General features: G+C 32.0%; 1 protein-coding gene across 1 annotated transcript; it reads right to left on the bottom strand.

Annotated features, from left to right (window-relative positions):
* Positions 1–332: 332 nt before the first annotated feature.
* Positions 333–3,746, bottom strand: LOC143075757 (uncharacterized). Its single transcript, XM_076251320.1, has 5 exons — positions 3,611–3,746; positions 3,108–3,241; positions 1,813–1,977; positions 731–777; positions 333–471 (listed from the first exon to the last, which is right to left on the bottom strand). Exons 1-5 carry the CDS (start codon positions 3,658–3,660, stop codon positions 433–435), a joined length of 435 nt encoding a protein of 144 aa, XP_076107435.1. The 5' UTR covers positions 3,661–3,746; the 3' UTR covers positions 333–432.
* Between the last annotated feature and the right edge of the window lie 18,264 nt (positions 3,747–22,010).

The following is a 22,010-nucleotide window of genomic DNA, read 5'->3' as shown; positions in this document are numbered from 1 at the left end:
CAAAAAAAATTGCGGTACCCTGGGGTGTAACACAAACTCCTTAACTAGAGCGCTTTTGAAAACTAGCTGATGGACTACCAATAATTCAAGGGTTTTTTGTGTTGCATAATTGTTTTCGTTTTTTGTTTTTACTTTTAATAAGGCCAGTGTTATTCTTTATTTTTTTTTTTACATTTACATTCCTATGCCTTTTATAACGTACTAAATTTGTGGGGTTTGTTCGTTCTTGAGGATCGCACGAGGACATGTGGTAAAAAACGTCTTTGTCGTTTGACTTTTGATGGAAAGTTTTAACGTTTTTTGTATTTAATTGATAAGCTACTGACAATAACTTTATACGTCTATCTAAATTTATTTAATGCTAGTTGCTAGTACTTGGATTTTTGATCTAAGCATATAGTGACTTTTGACGTATTATCATTTATGCATGCTCTATGGTTGTATTTCTGGCAATGGTGCAGTACCGTACAACTGAAAAATACAAATTTCAAATTAAATCAAATGACTTTTATCCTTCTCTAGATCTGTGTTGAAGCACTTCATTTCAAAATATTTGAAATTCGTTTGTTACGCTTAGTCAAAGTTTTAAAATAGTTCCAGTTCATATTTACTTCTAGAGGTTAAATGCAGTGATAATTCATTGGAGAATTGATCTTTAATATTGTCAGATAGTAAAATGTATCACACAGAAAGAAAACAAGATTGATGAATAGAAGTTATGTATACTTACATATGACATTAATGCAGCATACTCGTTGTGTTCCAAACAGTGGTTAACTGAAGACAAAAAAAAACTTTTAACAGGATTATAAAAATGGACAATTTACGGACGCTATAACGTTTTGGTTGGCCGTTATGGAATACTTAGTATCCGTTTTACAGATGATAGGGGATATGTTCCAAATATCGCAACTACAACCCCGCTCCCTTTTCCCCGAATATAACCTACCGAATTAAACTTATAACCGGGTTTGTACTAACACGAGCAGAATGGCGGGTGCCATATGTAGAGAAGGATATTCTTACCCTTCTGGAGCACCTGAGATCACCCCAGTTTTTGTTAGGGTTCGTTCGTGCTGATCACTTTTTAGCTTTCTATGTTGTATTTTGTGAACTGTTGTTTGGTTTGTCTGTTTGTCTTTTTTTTTTGTTGGCAGTTTATTTTCAACTTACGAGTTTGCATGTCCCTTTGATATCTTTCACATATCTTTTATCATGATTTAATATCAACACAAAATAAACCCCCAGAGTGATTTATGACTGGCTAGATTACAAGTGGCGGTTGATGCACTCATCTCAGGAGACGATAAAACGTGTTGCAGCCCATCTATCACATTTTTTAGTTCATGCTATACCCTCAACCTCGTACAATGAAATCATCTACCTTCATCATTTTTAATGAAATTGAACTCTATGCAACAAAAGATTAAAAAATTCCCCTTTCGATTCTTATTTATTTCTCAATTGGTTTATTCTATTATACAAAACGGAGACAGTTTGCCATTCAGACAAAGAATCAGACTTCCTTTGCATTTTTTACTCAATGTCAGACCTGCGAGAAGAAATATCCTACGGAACTCGGACAGATGTCGGAATTGCTGTCTGGAGTTAGCAAGAAATAAATTGTGATGAAAATGGGGGTCAATTTCGGGAATCTTGTATTCATTTCACCTTGTAAGGGTTCTGAAGGTCTATTGCTGCCTTTTGATGTTTTAAACTGTTTCGAATAAAACAAAAACCAGTTGGATAGTTTGAATATGTGTCATTTAAATAAAACAAGCTCTAATGATTCTAGATTTTTTATGTTACTACCGTTATTGTCCAAGCGGTGGAAGAGGTCATTAAGGTCGGTACTAGACAAAACACCGTCTTTATCCATGTCAAAATGTTGGAAGATGTGGACAACAATCTGGTGGTGCTCCTTATAGTTATGTTGCCATTGGTGAACAAACTCGTGCTCTGCTACAGATCCAGAATCTAATAAAAAAAATATTATTTGCAAATTCTGGACAGTGTTGATGCAAATTATTGTTTACATGTTTATCTGATATGACGTGTGATGACGTCATGTAATAATGAAAGTGAAACGTTTTTTTTTTTATAACAATTCAAACAAAACTTAAATTAAAACACATCTTCCATTAAGTTCGATGCCTTTTTTACAGGTAAACATTTTCAAAGACAACGACACAACATTAAACTGTAACACACACAGAAATGGACTAAGCATTAGACAAAATCCGATGAGAATAACAAATTTAACACCAAAACCACAAACTTGAATTTGGGATAGAAAAGTATCGTGACACGTCTTATAGCAATGTGAATTTCACACTCAAATATAAAAGAAAACAAACGACACAACAGAAACACAACGTTAAAATGTGACACACACAGAAACGAACTATAATATAACAATGCCCATATTCCTGACTTGGTACAGGACATTTTTTACTGACAATGCGGTATGAGTTAGCTCATTCTTGAAGGCCATACGATGACCTATAGTAAACTTAAATGAAATTTGGTTTCTGGTGGAGAGTTGTCTCATTGGCAATCACACCTCATCCTCTTATTTTTATATTTACTGACATACTTAGAAATCGGACATACATTGTTCTTATGAAATAGAAGCCAGATAACACTATTGATTAAAAGAAGAAGAAAATATACACAAATGCTAAGCATGGTTTCGGATCGAAAGGTTAAATGTCAATTCTCATCTATATTTTAACAAAGCATACACATTTTGCTTATCACAATGGAAGTAGTAACAATAAGAGTAATTACAGTATTGATAATAATAGTCAGATGGTTGACTTAAATAGTAACCATTGTATCTATAATGAAATGATGTGGTGACAAACAAAACTTCAATGTACAGTTGAAATAAACAAAATATACGTGTTCTTACCCCAGCAAACACACTGAATGCCATATGGGCTTTGTTCATTGTTGTGAACTGTACGCTGACCTATAATTGTTAGTTTCTGTGTTATTTGGTCTCTTGTAAAGACTTGTCCCATTGGCAATCATACAACACCTTCTTTTTCATATGAAATACCACATTTTTTTATGTTGAATCGACGACATTAATATTTACTCACGGTCATGGTCGAATGAAGTAATAAATTCTGCCTGAAATTCTGTCAGTGACAAACAGTTACTGTTGTCTAAATCTGCTAGTTGCCATAGTTTTTCAATAACTTCCGGAACCGTTAAACCACCATGTGGATGGGCGCTGTAAGAATAAACAAAGAATGGTTTCAACATTTATTTTGATCTGAGCGTCACTGATAAGTCTTATGTAGACACAAAGCGCGTCTGGCGTTAAATTATAAACCTGGTACCTTGATGACTATTATTTCGTTCAAACATATTTTACATATGAAACTGTTTTTTTAATTATGTAATAAGATTGATCTTTTTCATTAAGTTGGAAAATTTTAAAAATTCTAAGTTACATTCTGTATCAAAATAAAGATGCAAAAATCATTTCCTATATTTCAAACAACTATGGTACTTTCATCAATCTGCAAATAGATACATTGTGCATCATAAAATACGTCTTTTTAGGAAATGTTCATTGTTTAAGAAGAAAAGCACATACCACAAAATAGAACTTATTCCAAACAGAAATGTGAAAACAAATAAATGCATAATGACGGTTTGAATTCCAGATATGAAGATAAACGGAACTTACACGATCTTAACCTTATCTTGTAATTGACAACTACGTAAGCATAATGTACCTATAAACCTTTTCTACTGCTTCCTGATTTTGTCATTGAATTGAGTATATCTGTACCGTAAATGCAAGAAGTTTCAAAACAAATAAAAGTAAGGAAGGAGCATGCGCAAGTCTGCCAAACGAAATGCTATACCCACCTTTGACCTTCAACGACAGCTGGTGGTTGTACTTAATTGATAAATATAGTAACGGTTTACATGTATATCTTATCATTTGAATAGGACACGTTCTTCCTTTTAGAATAATATAATGCAGTTCGTTTTACAGTTGTGCGTTCTTGTATTATGTTTAGGGGTAAGTAATTGGGATGGTTCCTAAAATGCAGATTCAAGATAAGACTTGCTCTTGTATTTCTTAAGACGAAATTGTGCAATATGTTTTATGAAAACTGCCGGGTTCCCCCAAGATAATGATTACCTTTTGACGTGTCAGTAAAGTGGCAATCAACTTTTGTGAAGATAGATTAAGAGAAAAGAGATTAGAAATGAACGAAAAACAAATCTAATGTAATGAATATGAGCCGAACATTTCAAATTTAATAAGACATAAATTATATCTTCTTCTTCTTTCTGTAACTTCCTTCTGTGGTTAGGAGAATATCAATTGACCTATATTTTTTAATCAAATGATATAAATATATAATCATATTCAGCTTTTTTTTTTAATTAGTAGGATTATGCGATACATTAAGGGTTATTGTAATTAGTCGACAAATAGATTACATTTTTTATACGTTTAACATATTTGTTTTAGTTTATTTTGGGCACAGTCGCACCAAGAAACTGTAATTTACAAAAAGACTGTCATCACAATGAATGTTGTTTAAGCAACAACCCTCCAAGAGGAAAACGACTAAACAGCTATGGACATTGTGTACCATTAGGACATCACGGTGCTTGTAAGATATATTTATTACAGTTGTTTTCTTTGGTTATAGTTGTCAAATTAGGGTGTAAACACAATATTAAAGTTTGCCAGCGAATAGAGAAGGGTTAATAAGTATGTTTTGTACATGACGTAATTCGCTTAATGTAAACGAACGATGAGAGAGGCAAAATATACCAAAGGGTCATTCAAATTTATAAATAGAAAACAAAACTAAACTGAGCAACACTTACGTTACCATTTGTGCTTCCAAACATTTATTTACCTTTACCTTTGGGTATATTATGCTGTTGCCTTTATGTTTTTGTTTTTTTTTTTTATCCAAGATAATTAATTTGTGCTATTTACTTATTAAGCATGTTTGGTTGTTAAAAACCTTTTACCATTCTGGTGTGTATTTTAAATTTGTAGCATGCTTCAAAGATAGAAATACGAAACTAAATATTCCTTTTTCAGCATGTTATGTAGGATACGGATCAGCCTCTACTCCTCCTGATGCGGTAACATATGCATGTCCATGTCAAAGTCCACTAAAATGTATTGGTAAACAATTGATTGAGGTTCCACTCGGTGAAATCGGTAAATTTATTTCATTAGATTTTAATCTCGTCTAAAACAATGCTCTGTTTCTTTAGGAATTAATTCCATAAAATACGATATAAGTCGAAAAAATCAAAAAAAATCCAAAGCAAACGATAATTGTAAAAAAAGTCTAATAGACAATGAAATTAAAATCCGAAACTATATGATATATAAATCTAAAGTATTTTTAATAGAAACCAGTCCATACATCTAGGGTGATCTTAAGTGTCAATAAGTGTTAAAAGTAAAATCACAAAAATACTGAACTAAGAGGAAAATTCAAAAAGGAAAGTCACTAATGGCAAAATCAAAGCTCAAACACAGCAAACGAATAACAACAGTCATATTCCTTACTTGGTACATGCATTTTTGTATGTAGAAAATGGTGGATTAAACCTGGTTTTAAATGGCGGGATGTATAAGTACAGAGCCACGTCATATGTGAGCTATTTCTGCTCGACTAATTGAAACAACGGTAAAACTAGTATTTCGATATCACATAACGAAAAAAATGTTTTTCAGACTGTTCATATGTACATATATTTCATTTAATTTGGTTTTCTTCTATTTTCTCATTTATCTACGTTTTATCTAAGTTAAAAAATATTTTTTTTCTCCTCATCCGTCTTCCATTTTTGGAAAATCAAACATACATACAAAGTCACTATTATAACATGTTGCAAGCAGTCATATGATGTACTAAGGAATTTCCATTGATTTATTACAACAATTCAGTAAATAATATTATCATTGTTAGACATTTCTGAACTCTTAATAAGTCGTCGTTTTATTTATTTTTTCAGGAACATGTGGCTAAAAGGATTTTGTTAAATTCCTGATATTTTAATACATGACTGTATAATAGTTCTAACACTTAATTTATCGTTATGAGAACAGTTCCTTAATATGTATATGATACTGAAACGTGAATTAAAGTTATTGAAATTAATGTACTCTTATTTTGTTCTTTTATTGTAGTATATCCGCCATCACTTTTTTTTTTTTTTTATTTCATGAAGTGCACAATGAATTGTCACATCATATTCTCTCTTATGTTTTGGAAGAGGAACGAAGTAATTATGATTAAATATGAATTATCTATTGTATACACAAATTATGCGAAAAGTATCAGTCGATTACGGAAAAAAGTAGTGAAAAATCAATTGACGTACTAGATCGGTACAAAGTCACATAGGGATACAAAAGAGACATGACTAACAGCTATATAACACATATAATTTCTTGACGCATGCGCTAATTGACAACTTAAATTTCGCTTTTATGAGCGTTTCTTCCACTAGGAAAGGTTATTTCGAAAACACCAATGTTCCACCAAGCTAAAGAGGGAATAACTAAAAAGGGTAGTCAAATCAAAAAAAATAATTAATTTTACACTGTCTACGTGTCCTAATTTATTAAAACGTTAGCCTATAGCTAAGGGTTACAAGTCAATGCAACCACATGACTTACAAAATACTTATTTACTTATTCCCTCTTCGTTTTTATCTTCTTGCATTTAGAACATAAAAAACATCAGCAAAAGACCTTCAACCTTCAACCTTCGACCATAGTTATTATTGGTCATTCTCTCTAGCTGATTCCACACGTAATCAGGACCTTTTGTCTAATACAAGTTAAACATGATGCTTAACTCTTGGTCGTAAATCCCACAACAGCCTTACGTATTATGCTTGTTGTGTGTCGGAATGATTTCATTTAAGATGCATTTGCAATTATGGGAGATGCTTGCTATGTCTGACATACCTTGTTTCTGTGTTTGCCGTTCTTTTAATAAGGAATACCTTTCCTCTCGTATTTTTTCTGTTTATAACTTCAATAATTGTATTTGAATTATCTTCGCGTGTCTCATTTATGCATACCCCAGATCTCTATGTTTTCTTTATTTAATTTTCTTGTGTTTAAAATTAGAACACGAAAATATTATTCTCATTTACCAATTGCCTATTTGAAAAGGGACAAATTGAGTTTGCTGTCGACTCGACAATGAAGACCAACATTGTCATCTAAATTCTAAAGAAACTGAAAGGAAACTCCTGTATAAACATTTTAAACAATAAGCTCACCATAGAATCTAGGATTTAAATATTGTGCGCCAAACGCCCGTTTCGTCTACAACATCAGTGACTCATAAATCCAAAATGTTAACAACAACAAATAATGTAAAATTAAGATAATCATTGGGGATCTAAAATATTATCATGATGTTTGCTTTTGTGGGCACAAATTACAAGCAATTAAATAATGGATCTCTGTAAATCGGGGTACATTTATATGCATTCGTTAAAACATTACTGGTATCAAGTGTGTTGTGTTTGACTATGCGGATGATATGTGATGCTGTGAGAAAAACTTTTTATTGAAATGTTCTGAAGTCCCATTGACCTTATATCTATCTTTCTTAATTGAACCTTAATAACACTTCACAAATATTTTACAGTGAGGGCATTTTTTAAAAGATAGCTTCAACTCTGTTTTAAGTGTACTAATTCACATTCTATACTTCGACCTTGTTTGGTAAAAATTATTTAACACTAGCAATGTGAATGTTGTATTTACTGCTAATGGTGTATGCTATTTTGCTGAGGAATTTCTCTAATTAAATTTAACATGATATGATTAGTGAAAAATTAAATTTTAAACGATCATTTTTGAATTTCTATAAATCACAAGGTCGACTTAAATTTTCATAAATACATATAATTTTAATTCGAATGTGACCAATTAAATTGGACTATGACATTTTTTTCAATTGTCAGTATTTTTAAAAGACCCGCTGCTGTAACTGTTCACAGTTCCAGTCAAACTAACATCAAGCTCAATCGTCCAGTGTGTCCTCACGGCATAATGAAAGTTTTTATTGTATTGGCATTGGTTGGTGTTGTCACTGGGTTTTCGTTAAGGAATGAACTTGAGGATGACAACAGAGCCGTCAGGCTTAAAAGTAAGACATTTATAATTTATAATTCTTAATAAATGTTTAATGATTGAAGGAATGCTACCAAGACAAAGTTTTGGAAATCAACAAGGATTAAAACTACGATGTTATGTTCAGGATGCCAAGCAGTATTAGCACTGAGACGGCCATACACTGTAATTTTAATGGCACTGGACGTAACTCAAATTGTGATACATGTGGGTTTTTCGTCAATCTCGAAAGAATAGACCCTCCTATCTTAAAACAAACACGATTTGAGTGAATATCTTTATAAGTAATTGAAAATTTTCATTCAAAATACATGTTTTGTAATTCTTAACAATCCGTTATGCGTTTCTTCTTTCTTTTTTTTTTTTGGCAGAGTATATTTGAATACCTGAACCTAGTTAGGAATATGACAGTTGTTTTACATTCGTCTGACGTGTTTGAGCTTTTGATTTAGACATTTGATAAGGTTCTTTCCGTTCCATTTTTTTCTCGTAGTTCGGTTATTGTTTTCTATTCTAACTTTTTTCTGAGTTCTGTCATCTTTAAAAATGCTTCAAAATGAAACATTCGGAACTGTTTTAAAAAACAAATATCTGTACATGCTTTTCTAAACAATGGGAAGACTGCAAATTTGCGATATTTTTTGTTCTTCCATCTAAGGCATTTGAAACCCATGATTTCTTGATATCAAGACGACACATACCTAACTGTTATTGATATGATGGGACTTTTCGAAAGCGTCCAGTACTTCTATTATATACATTTAGATGGATTTTAAGTGATTATCATGGGTATCATGATTAAGAATTTTGAAAATGGTGAGCCTATTCAAAAGATTAAAATGCTTTTCCGTGCCTTCAGTTCTAAAATGTTTCATGGCCCATAATATCTATATTTACAGGTAGCTGCACAGATTTTCTTAAGAAGGATTATTGTGAAATTATGTGGCTTGGTGGAAGATGTTAGAGTGAAGGTATAAGAAACGATGTCTGCTGTGAAACGTGTAAAAAGACCGAAAAGACAGCCGAAAATTTATTAGGTGAGTATTGATTGTAACATTCTCTACGACAGAATAGACTGATTTTTTTCACTGTGTCATGCTTCAATCGATGCTAAGTCGTTAAGATATAAAAATGACTATAATGATTCTTAGGGTAAATATCTATTAGACAGGACTGTATCAACAGAAAGAAGCTAATGGCATCTAGCAGTCAACTTATAAATTGTTGACAGATTCATGTGTGTTTGATTTTTCTACATGGACTAGATGTATAAGGGGAGGGTTGCGATCTCACAAAACATGTTCGACCCGGTTGCATTTTTGCGCCTGTTCACAGTCAGGAGCTTTTTGCCTTTGTTAGTCTTGTATGATTTTTAATTTAAGTTCATTTTTTATTCCGGAGTTTAGTACATGTATGACATCCATTATTACTGAACTAGTATACATGTTCATTTAGGGACCAGCTGAAGCACGCCACCGGGTGCGGGATTTTCTCGCCGTGTTGAAGATTCTTTGTTGGTCTTCTTCTGTTTTCTATATTTTGATCGGGTTGTCGTCTCTTTGACACATTCCCCACTTCCACTCTGATATATAACAATATAAAAAGAAAGATGTGGTATATATGATTGCCAATGATTCAAGTATACTGGTACAAACATTACACTAATACACATTATTATACCGAATCATAATATTCTCGCACTACTGAAAGCCAACGCATAGTGCTTTACCTGGTGATAATAATTTATACATCCAACACTCTAACATCGGTGGCTGAACGTCATTGAAGATTTTATACACTAACATAAAAAAAAACATGGCAATAATGGCACATAACATTTCGCAGAAAACTACACGAAATATTTTAGTCTTGCCTCAAACTATAATCAAGTCAAATTTATATTATGAAAAAAAGTAGTCAAATAGTATATTCATTACATTTACCGATAATTCTATCTAGCATAAAAGGAAGATTATATTTATTCAGCTTATGTCTAAAACCAGGGTAATAACGAACGTTTCCAACCGATGATTCATACTTTCAAAGCAAAGTGCTGAAGTACTAAGGTGGAACTTTGAATAAAATCAATTTGACTCGTTTAATTTTTATAAAATTTCGAAAAAATATTTGCTTTGACCCTTTGATAAAAATATTAAAAAAGAAGTATTTAATTGGATAGATAGCAGTTTGACAAACACAAACGTTGATCCTTGAGAAGCTTAATATTTCCTAATAATAGAATGCGATTAAAACGTTCAACTGATTTTTACAGAGTTATCTCCATGTAGTGTTATGTACCACCTTACGTCGGGTGACCGCAAGTTCTTGTAGATGATCACAAGCCCTTGTCTCATGAAAGTTAGAAGATTATAGATATATTTTTCAGAGACAAGTTCGGGCATGGATGATGAAAAAATGACAGGAAATGCACTCTCACCGTAATAACTATTTATTATATTGTAGTGATACAAATCAGTATACTCTGGTTTGTTGTATATTATATTAATATTTGTATATAAGTAACAGTTACATGTACATATAATTTTCATCCATTTGTGTATCATTTTATTCCACCACAAGGGTGACTGGGGTATAGAAATATGGTCACTTGGTCTTCTCCCGACCGGCAGTAAAACGCTTGCCGAAGTGGGGCGTCCGTTTGGCTGTGCGGGATGTATCAAGTTCGCAGTCACGTCCGGTCAGAAGGGGGACGTTAAATCCAATGCCTCGTGTAAAGAGAGTGCCACGCTCTTTGCACGTTAAGAACCCTTGCAACAACTCTTTGAGGGGTCCGTAGGTGGCCTGTTGCAAGGCAAAATTTCTGACCCTATCCAATATACCCTCATTTTCCAGTGGCAGTTCAAATTTCCCTGACCATCATCCCAGATGGCCTCTATTGTATCAACCTACCTATTGTATTTATTGTGAACTTGTTCTCGTCCTGAATATGCATGAAATATTTGCCACTGGACGTTAAGCAACCAACAATCAATCAATCAATCAATCATTCTATTCTACTATTCTAATAATGATGCAGTACAAGTGCATGGTGGACACTCTTCTGTAATAATTCGATTTTCTAATAGATTGGATTTGAGTGGGCATTCTTTTTTTCCCGCAAAACGTTCTTGAGATATTCTTCCGCATGTGTTAACATAAATTTTCGGTATTCTTGATTTGCTCTTGATATATATATATATTTCTCACGAAAAACATTTTTATATCATTTATTTATGTTCTTAAAAATTATTTTCATGAATATTTACTGATGAAATTGATATATAACAAGCGATACGGAATGTTATTTTGCGTTCCGTTACTAGTATCAGTCTAAAAAGAAAGTCACGTGGGTATAAGTGTCTGTGGCAACAATACACCGAAATGCCCTCACACGTTTATCCGATGTAAAAAGCCTTCCCTATTAGTAGTATCGTGAAACCTATATTTTGGTGTAAACGTTTTGGACACAGCAAGTTCGTGCACATGAATCCCACTCCGACTTATACATTCTATAATAAAAATACAATATATATTCAAACATAATGAAAACACAATATATATTCAAACATTATAAAATAGCTCTGGATACACAACTCACGTACAGAAATTTAAAGGATGGTTCAAAGTCGAACAATTCGTGTTTTTGTAAAGGATTAAATGGGTAAAATCCTCTTTGAAGTTTTAAATTAAGGTTATAATGTTTTTGCTAATATTCGATGTATTTTCTAGATTAAATTAACAATACCCGTGTCAATGTAGACAAAAACATAAATGGGGATCTGTCCATCTATGTCTTAATATAGACAACAGATGTTCTATTTCATTGGACACTTAAATTCGTGAAGAAGACAATCCAATGTTGTACCCCACTATTAAAAGTAATACTTTTGGCATGGCTCCATATGTTTACATCCCGTGTTATTTCGCTATGGTCATTGTTGTATTATTGTCTTTCTTTTCTGAGCATACTTTCTCTAAAGAGTATCTATATAACAAAGCTGATTTTTTTTTTATGAAATAGTTACTTGTTCAATGTTTTTTTTTTCATAATGATTGAGATTAAAACGCAATGATGACTGTTCCACCCAAATTTTTGATATTTTAACCTACAAAATGTATTGTGTCTGTTTGTTTTGCTTTGTCAATATAATGGATATATATATGCGACAGTCATAAAAGCCAGGGGTTTTGAAAGCTATAAAACCATATTAATCCATCATTTTCCACGTAAGGGTATGCCTGTACCGAGGCATGAATATGACAGTTGTTTCCTATTTGTTTGATGTGTTTGAACTGTCGATTTTGCCATTTGATCAATAACTTTCAGTTTTGAATTCTTGGAGTTCGGTTATATTTTTTTTAATACTTTATCAATTTAGTGAGTCCTAAGCGATTGGCGGAATTTATCTTAATCGGGAAACTTTAAACCAAATCATTTTCAAACCAAGGATTGGAGAACTTGAATACGTTAGGACCTGTATGACTTAAAAGACATAAAAATATTAGTCAATTCCGCCTCAGGTTTACTTTGACTGAAGGAGTCGGAACTCAATCTTTATGACTAAAAAGATATACAAATAATAGTAAATGCCTCTTTGGGTTACTTTGCCTGCAAAAAGTCGAAACTCAATCTTTAAGAATAAAAAGACATATAAATAATAGTAAAATCCATTCTTAGGTTTACTTTATCTGAAAGAGTCGGAACTCATTCTTTTTGAACAAAAAGAAATAAAACTAATAGTAAAATCCATTCTTAGGTTTACTTTACCTGAAGGAGTCGGAACTTAATCTTTATGAACAAAAAGACATAACACTAATAGTAAATTCTGTCTTAGGTTTACTTTGCCTGAAAGAGTCGGCACTAAATCTCCGTGGAAATACTTAATTTATCAAAACGAATTCAAGAGAGGTAGCCTGTCGACGGAAACTATTCCTCAAGCAACCACACATAACCAAAACAGTGTCTAGAATCTGATAATGTACCTTCCTTGTCAGTCTTAATTCATACAATGACGATACGCGATGCAGTTGAAGCGATCAAGAAGAGTTTTTCGAAATCTATATATACACTCATCAAAGATACAAGGATTCGAATTTTGTATTTGCTACAAAAGACTCATCAAGGACGCTCGATTAAAAGAAAGCTAAAAAGGCCAAATAAAAAACGTAGTTGAAGAGCATTCAGGACCAAAAATCCTCAAAGTTTTTTTATGTCGTTGCTAGGGGCCTTGACATTGACTTAACTTTGTAGATAGTGCTGAACATGTTTGCAATTCGAAGTTTCTTTTTATGTCAGACTTCGTTTGAGTTATTAGCAATTCCAAAGATCAAAATGTCAGTTTTGGTGTCTAAATGATAGTTTACCAAACATAACCCAACATAACAAATGTTTTGAGTGTTTGTGGTCAACTGACATCGGTTTATTTTCAAACAGGCATAACCTACCAATGAGTTGTTGATTTTTGTTCGATCCAAATATAACGAATAATAAGGATCTGATCCGTTTTCTTTAATTTATATAACTATTATGGTAACGGTGTTTGAATGATAACAATGTTTTCGGTGTAAGGGAAGATAACCGCTATGAAGGAAATATTTTGACGTGGTGACTTAACCACATTGGTCAATCGATACTTGATACCTTATATCAATTAAACATGTCGAGTACTGGTTTTGGGAAATGTTTTAAAAGTTTGGCGGAAAGTATAATAATAATAATTCAGATATCAATTGTTATTGGACATTTGAGAGGTTTTTCCTTTTCGTAATGTGAAAAATATGTTTCACAAGGCATAGAAGGCAAAGCTCTAAAACACACATCAAATCCTAGAAACATGGCAAAAACGCATTATCCGTTATTTGGAACATCACGTTGACGTTTGCCAATACGATCTTTATCAAGGTCATTGGTCTACGATGTCATTGCAAAACACCCATTGGGTATAGGACTTTTGGTTCAAGATTTTAAGCTAATGTTGTCTCTCCAGAAACCGTAAATGGGGGTTATGCCCTTTACATATTGATGAAAAGTCTTCAATCAAAATATAACAGAGTTGCACTTTAATGTCACAAACATTTTTTACTATTTAGGACTTCTGTAATTATAATGTTTTTTAGATATCTCATACAAAAATTTCAAAGGTCAAGGTCAAACTTTAAAATTTTTAAAACACACCTTAAACCTTATAAATAAGGTCAATAACACATAATTTATTATCTGGGACATGACCTTGACTTTTGACCTTGTGAGTTTTCATCAAGGTCAGTAGTTCCCAATGTAATTGCTAAATACCCCATGGGTCTAGAACCTTTGATTTAATAGAAGAAGCTGATTTTGTCATTTCAAAAACCTAAAACAGGGATAAAGCCCTTTATATAAAGGTCAAACATCTTCGGTCAAGGTAACAAAGGTGCGCCTTAATGACCCCAACATGTCCCACTATTCAAAACTTCTCTATGTATAATAGTTTTCGATATTATCCTAAAAAAAAGTGGTAGGTCAAGGTCAACATACAAATTTGACCTTGAGATTTTTAAAGTCACATAAGTTGATGATCATTGGTGAAGATCTTGGATGGCTACGACATACAGTTTCTGAGTTTAAGTGGCCAACCGCCATCGGTTAATTTTTACAAGAGCATAACCCAAACGTAACGAAGAACCAGGGTCTGGTCCTTAACAAATTCCACCTTTCGTTTTTTTTTCTACCTATTACGGTTAAGGTGTTTGAATGATAACAAGGTTTTTAGGTTTCTAATAGTGAAAAAATACCTTTACTTAGAACATAACAAAGAGTCAATAAGATATGTTTTACACATATTTCTTCATTTAAGTGTTAGATTGAGAACACATTATTTAGATAGATAGTTTTATTATATATGAGTCATAAAAACAATTAATAGGATAATACAATTATTCAAAAATAAATCAAGCTTTTCAAGTCAACAATCACGATCCTTTAGAAATTCATGATAAAATAAAGTTCAATTAGCTGACGTTTTTATTAATATATGAACATACATTGTATGTTGTTTACAAGTTATCATTTTGTAGAAATAATAATTAGTACAAAACAAATCGTTTAAATTAATATTTGTATTTTGACTTAAAAAAGTATTTGTACAAATTCAAAATTTCAGAAGAAACACATATGTTAGAGTTATCAGACTGAAGTAAACATCAACCCTATATGCTCTGTACGATTGAAATATCTATAAATAAAGGCAACAGTAGTATACCGCTGTTCGAAAGTCATAAATCGATTGAGAGAAAACAAATCTGGGATACAAACTAAAACTGAGGTAAACATATCAACTATAAGAGGAAAACAACGAAACAACAAAAACACTGAAGTGCAACAAAAAACAAAACGACAATGCAACACAAACAGAAACGAACTATAAGATAACAACTGCTATTTTCCTGACTTGGTACAGGACATTTTAAGAAAAAATGGTGGGTTGAACCTGGTTTTGCGGCTAGGTGATTGGTAATTTCCAAAATTTCTGCAAATTCAATATTGTAGCGTATGCCATCTGTACAGTTGTTTCATCTTAAGAATTTCGAGGATGTCCTGTATACATTTTATTCAGTGTGTAAATTTGAATATTTTAATAGTAAGTTCCGATCATCAAAGCGAAATCAAAATTATAGAGTGTATATAACATGTATAAAGGGCAATGGTGTTTGGTCTTAAGGGGGAAAACTTTGGAACTCTAATAGCATGTAAACAGTTTTATAAGTAAATACAAACCACTCGTCAATGCCATTGAGTCGATACGACAAAAATCTTCCTTCACAGCCATTCATTATAACAATTTTTAATATCAACAGCGTAATAAAATCATCGAAATATGAATATTAAGCTCAAACTCAGACATGTACATATGTTTTGATGTTGCAAATTAACACTTTTTCGATTTCGTTGTGTTGAAATTGAAATTTAAAACAACCTATTGAATTGGAAATTTTTCTATTCTATTGCATAATCAAACGAAAAAGTGCGGTAGAGTTTTGAAAAATGTATAACATTTAAATAAAGTGATCAACTGCGAAATTCGATGAAACGTATTAACGACATACACAGCTAAACAAGTCAAAATAAGGGTCGATAACTCTGTCGGTACAGATCGGCTGGTAAATGATTGATAAGTTATTTTATCGCAGCGCGGGTAAATTATCACGTTGTGATTGGTTTAACGCCGTCAAGTGGTGATCTCTATGGATCCGAAGGGGGTTTGTAAATTTCATAGGGGGTTTATGACGTCACGTCTACTGTTAATAGTGATGTCATCTATTAATGTTGTTGTGCTTTATTGTTTATTTTTCTACAAAACGCAGCAGAAAAAGTCCCGCGTGCGAGAAATTCGTTATACGGTTCACCATGTTTACTACTGACTCCCTACGGTCCATAGGGCCTCACCCCCTATGGATTTTACTAACCCTCTATGGATCCGTAGGCGGTCAGTAGCGAACCATATAACTTATAATATTTAATTATGTGCATTTTATCTTAAATTTACACTAGGTCAAACTTCAATACAAATTTTGTCCAAAAAGAAAGTAAAGAAAAAAATAAATACTTTAAAGATATTGATTTTATTTCATTATTATTGTTATGATATTTTATCTAGTATTGATATCGTACATTGTTTTAAAACTCTATAATTACGTTTGTTTATGAAACGATTATAACAAGTTTTAATGGTTTTGTTTTGGATACTTTTCCTATGTAATACCGGAAAAATTGTGTAATCTAGACTGGTTGTAACTTGTTAGGCTTCCTTGGTGTTTTTTACGTTCTACAGAGAAATAAATACACTCGTGTACCTATTAAGGTACGTGCCTTTGTTTAGTTAATGAATATGTCATAATATACATGGATAACAACAAACTTATTGTTTGCACAAAAAAAACTACTATTAAAACTATATGGAAAAATATAATGATAAAGGCAAATCTATTTGAAGTATGAACACAATAAATGATAAAGCCGCCATTTTGAAAATAGCAACATGGTCGAAAATTCATAGTTTAAATTGATGAGACACGCGATTTGCCAACGAACTAAACTTTTAAAAATAGAATTCAGTGCTAAACATATGTTTTAGATATTACAATCTGGCAGCAAATTTATACTTTTTTTAGGAATTTGTGAAACTGAAGTATAAAAAGGCTAATGTTTGCTAGTTTTACAATCACACTATGGGCAGATGTGGAAAAAAAGAGCATTATTTACAATTGATCAGGGACGTAATTTCCACTAAATTAAACCTACCAGGTTCAATATGTGAAGAAAGATATATGTAAGTAGACAAATGAAAGATCAGCAAAAGCTAGTAAACGGAAACATTAGAGTTTATTGAAGGGTCAATGCATATTTTATGAGAAAAAATTTCTAAAGATAGTGGAATACTGAGTCATCAAGGTCACGTGATGTCTAACATAGTTTGGTATGTATTAACGTCATTGTAAATCATGATGTCATACCAATAATATATCCCTAGCTGAAGGTTGGCTAGTTACGTGTATGCTGCAAATTTTAAAAATCTTTCTTTAAAATGAAGTTTTGATATAGTTTTTATTTTTATTTTGTTCTTTTGCATTATTCGCACAATAACCGATATGTACAAGTACACATGGTGTCTCACTCCTTAGTTACGAAACGTTAACTGTTAATTTGACAGTAAATTGGAGCCAGCGAAAATAAACAATTAATTATCAATTGCAATGTTTGAAGGAATTATACGAATTTAACACATTTTTTTTCTATATTTAAACCATAGACTTTTATGTATATTTTTGATTTTGTAAACTTTAAATTATTAATTATTCCTCAGGCGGTAAAATAGAAAATGGCCTGGACCAGTGTGAAAATCCCAAACAAATTTATGGCTTGCATGAATTACTGAGTAGAAGTAGAAATGTCTAGGTAATCTTGTGTTGGATTGTGCACTCGTACAAGATTTACCAACGATACCAGCTTGATTGTTTTAGCATATGCATAGGGAATTATAGACAAGTTTTACACATAAGTATATTATAAATCAATTCTTATGATTAGTATGAAATAGAAAAGTTGAAAAAATAACATAAAAGACGAAGTAAACTTTTTCCGTATATTGAATAGCGTCACCAGCTTAAATTTTGTGATCGATAGTCACACATATAGGTACAATTTCCTCCAAGATTAATAAACTCCCACCTGTAGTTTTTCAACCGAACCATACGGATAACGCTAGATTTTTCACTTGGTTCATTTTGGTAGCCACCTGAAATACTCCATCGTAGATCCATCGTTGTACGTTCATTTACCTTGTGTCTTTTTACCTTGTATACAGATTCCATCAGGGTAAATTTTTCCGATGTCAGCTGAAATAAATGCATGTCTGTAATTATTATCAATTAGGGCTATATAGTTCGTAAACTAAAAATGTTTATTTTAAGATAAAAAAAATTAACTGTTGAATATATCCATCAATAGTCTTTTTTTTTTTAAGAAGAGAGGAATATGTTGGATTTTCATCAACGAGATATTTACAAGTGTAAACGTACTAAGGTCATAACATTTTTTAGATACAAAAAAAACTATTGACGGACATTTCAAAAAATTAATTTTTTAAACAGGGTCCATATTAAAAACAAGATGACATTTTTATCTAACAAAGAAGGTCCAAAAAACATAATCCTGAATATCAACGTTGGAAGATATCAAAATTTATACCACTTACACCGTCCGTGGGACCTGAGTTGTAATTATAGTTTTCTGTCTGGGCATATAATTGTGTGTAGTTTTTCTGTTCCTTGAATATTTCAGAATTTTAAACAAAGCTGTTGATTTGGTATTCAGGTCCAGCTGTTGAAATGCGAATTTCCAGTAGGTGAGTGAGTTGCAGTACCTTATCTCTATACATTAAGTAAAATACTTGAGACAGGGTTATGCACAAAAAACACGATAAAGGTATCAACACTATTATTTTACAGCTCTGCTTCTCCATTTGCTTTTCATTTGTGATATTTCAACTTTACAAATGAGTTACAAGATCGATTTTCCGTATTTGTTTATATAATTAAGGCTAAAGACATGTACAGAACATGCTTCATAAGAACGGAAATTATGCAGTCAATATACTTGTGCATCATTTTTAGTTCGTGAAAATTGAAGATTTTTGAATGAGTTAGGATATTTGTTTTCTACTTGTCCACAAAAGAAAGAGAAGGTTATGTACAACAACAAAATATCCAGAAGAAATTTTATGTCTTTTCCCTGAAACGCCACCTGATAATCTGTTGATTTTAAAACCTAATGAAAAATAATAAAATTTGACTATCATTTCATATGATTCAAAAACAGAGGTGAAAGATACCAAAGGGATATTCAAACTCATTAGTAGAAAACCTACTGACAAGTAATGGCAAAAGATACCAAGGGGATATTTAAACTCATTAGTAGAAAACCAACTGACAAGTAATGGCAAAACAAAAAATGAAAAATGATCAAAAAGGCTAACATTATACGAAACACAACATAAAAAACCAAACACTTAGCAACACCAACCCAATCGGAGCTGAGGTTAACGCGGCACCAGCTGATAAACATGATTAATTTGACATTAAACATGTACAATTTTCTTAAAGGCGATAAAAATAGATTGTAATGAATTACTTTATAACGGTTAATGAAAATAAGTAATCTAATTATAAAATGATAATAAAACCAACTGATGCATGTAATAAATGAAAAACATTCCATTTAGAACAAATAACAACTAATTGACACCATGAATATTATTTTGCTATAACAAATCATGTTAGCTTATTATGTCATTGAGTGATCATTCAGCGTGTATGGTTTGCATATTGAATGTATCTACCGAAAGTGCAGAGTATTAGAATGCATTGCAACAAGTAGATTTTTCTGCAAGACGTAACAGAAGAAACTATTATCAAGCATGTATGAAAAAGAGAGGCGATAGATATCAAAGAGACATTCAACGTCGAAAATAAACTGACAACGCCATGGCTAAAAAAAGAAAATAGAAAAAAAAACAATAAGAGTGCACAAAACTAAAGAATGAATAACACGAACCCCACGAAAAAAATGGGTGTGAACTCAGGTGCTGCGGAAGGGTAAGCTGATTTTGCGCAACATGTACCCATACTTATCTTAATACATGTATCTATCTCATGTGATTGTTTGGACCGCTGTACTTGTTATATTGTACATTTTTGAAGCAGCAAATAGTACAATGTTTGCACGTCCTTTAAGATTTTTATTATTAATTATCTTACCTGAGGCACACAGAAGTAACTTATACAGGAATCCTAGCACGAAAACCCCGAAACATTTCATTGTCAATTTTAAAATTCTATTTTCATACGTTAATATTTATAACGCGAAATTATCCTAAATATAAAAATGCATTCCTTGCATGACCTTTCAAATTTTCCATTGTTCTATGATTTGATCAATAGGATATACATTGGATTTCCAATTCGTACATACAAAATAATATCTTTCTTTGTTACTCGTGAATTTTTAAATGAATATGCAAGTAGATGTTGAGAATTTTTCTTTGACAGCAACATAAATACAGTACAAGACCATGTAAAAGGCAAAGCAGAAACGATATAATTATAAGCCTGGTACCTTTGATAACTATATAACTAACTGTTCATTTTATACCTTTTAAAGGGGCACTAGCTGTCAAATTTATGTTCACCGATTTTAATCAAATTCTCATATTTGATTTATAACAATGTGAAACATTTATCCAAACTATTAAAAGTCTGAAATAAACAATAAACAGGGCACGGGCATGAAAATACGTAGCTTGTTTCGTGTGTATTTTAGTCTAGACGCCATCTAATTAACTATCGAGTTGACCTCTAAAGTCATCCGATGACCAAATAAGCGATGTAAACATAAATATAGATATAAATAGATTAAGCAAACTCGTGCTGTTGGATTTTTCTAGATCTATTTAATTTCATATTATAGATGAAAAATAATTGTTTATCATCGTTTTTACATGTATAAGAATGATTTTTTGTGGATCGAATCAGTCAATCAAATGATTTACCTTTGTTTCACTTTCAATGTTGACATTCTTTTCCTTTAAATAACTTGACACATACAATTCACGTGTTATCCATCTCAGGCTAAGGGGTTAAATTGAAGTTCACATGAATACGGATTCAACGAGGTCGAATTATTCACTTGCAAGTGAATAATTCATAATCAATGGGGTTTTTTTAGCTTATTTTGACAAAATTGAACCATATTGGCTGCTAAAAACGAATTATTATTTCACTATTTGCATTTCATTAATGATTGAGCAAAACAAAATATATTAGATTTTTTATATATCTCGTAGCTAGTGCCCCTTTAACAGTACTTTCTTTAAGATTTTTTAATCTGTAAAAAATGTCCGATATGAATTGATTAAAACAATGATTTTCATATCTTTTGTTTCCTGACTGTTAAATTCAATCTGTCTAGAGTAAATCTAATCGTATCTGATCAGACTCGTTGCTAGTCGTTGTAAACAAGCATGGGTAATGTTCACGTACTTTGCGATCATGTAAAATACGATAAAATATCGCCCACATAAATAGCTTTTGAAGTAAGAACGAATTTACCCCCATATATAAAGCGCATAGAATGAAAGCACGACAATAACAACCAGTGTAGATATCAATGTTAACAGACGTGGACCACAGTTCTACTTACAGTCATGTACTAGCTATATATATATAGTCAGATGGGAATGTCAATTGAGAAAGGGGAATGCATATATATATAAATCTTGTGTTGTTTGCGGATGAACACGATGCGCCTGAAATT

The sequence above is a fragment of the Mytilus galloprovincialis genome, chromosome 5 (assembly GCF_965363235.1).
Source record: "Mytilus galloprovincialis chromosome 5, xbMytGall1.hap1.1, whole genome shotgun sequence".
In the NCBI taxonomy this organism is placed as follows: domain Eukaryota; kingdom Metazoa; phylum Mollusca; class Bivalvia; order Mytilida; family Mytilidae; genus Mytilus; species Mytilus galloprovincialis.
The sequence above is the reverse complement of the archived record's forward strand: the minus strand, read 5'-3'. Positions and strand labels throughout refer to the sequence as shown.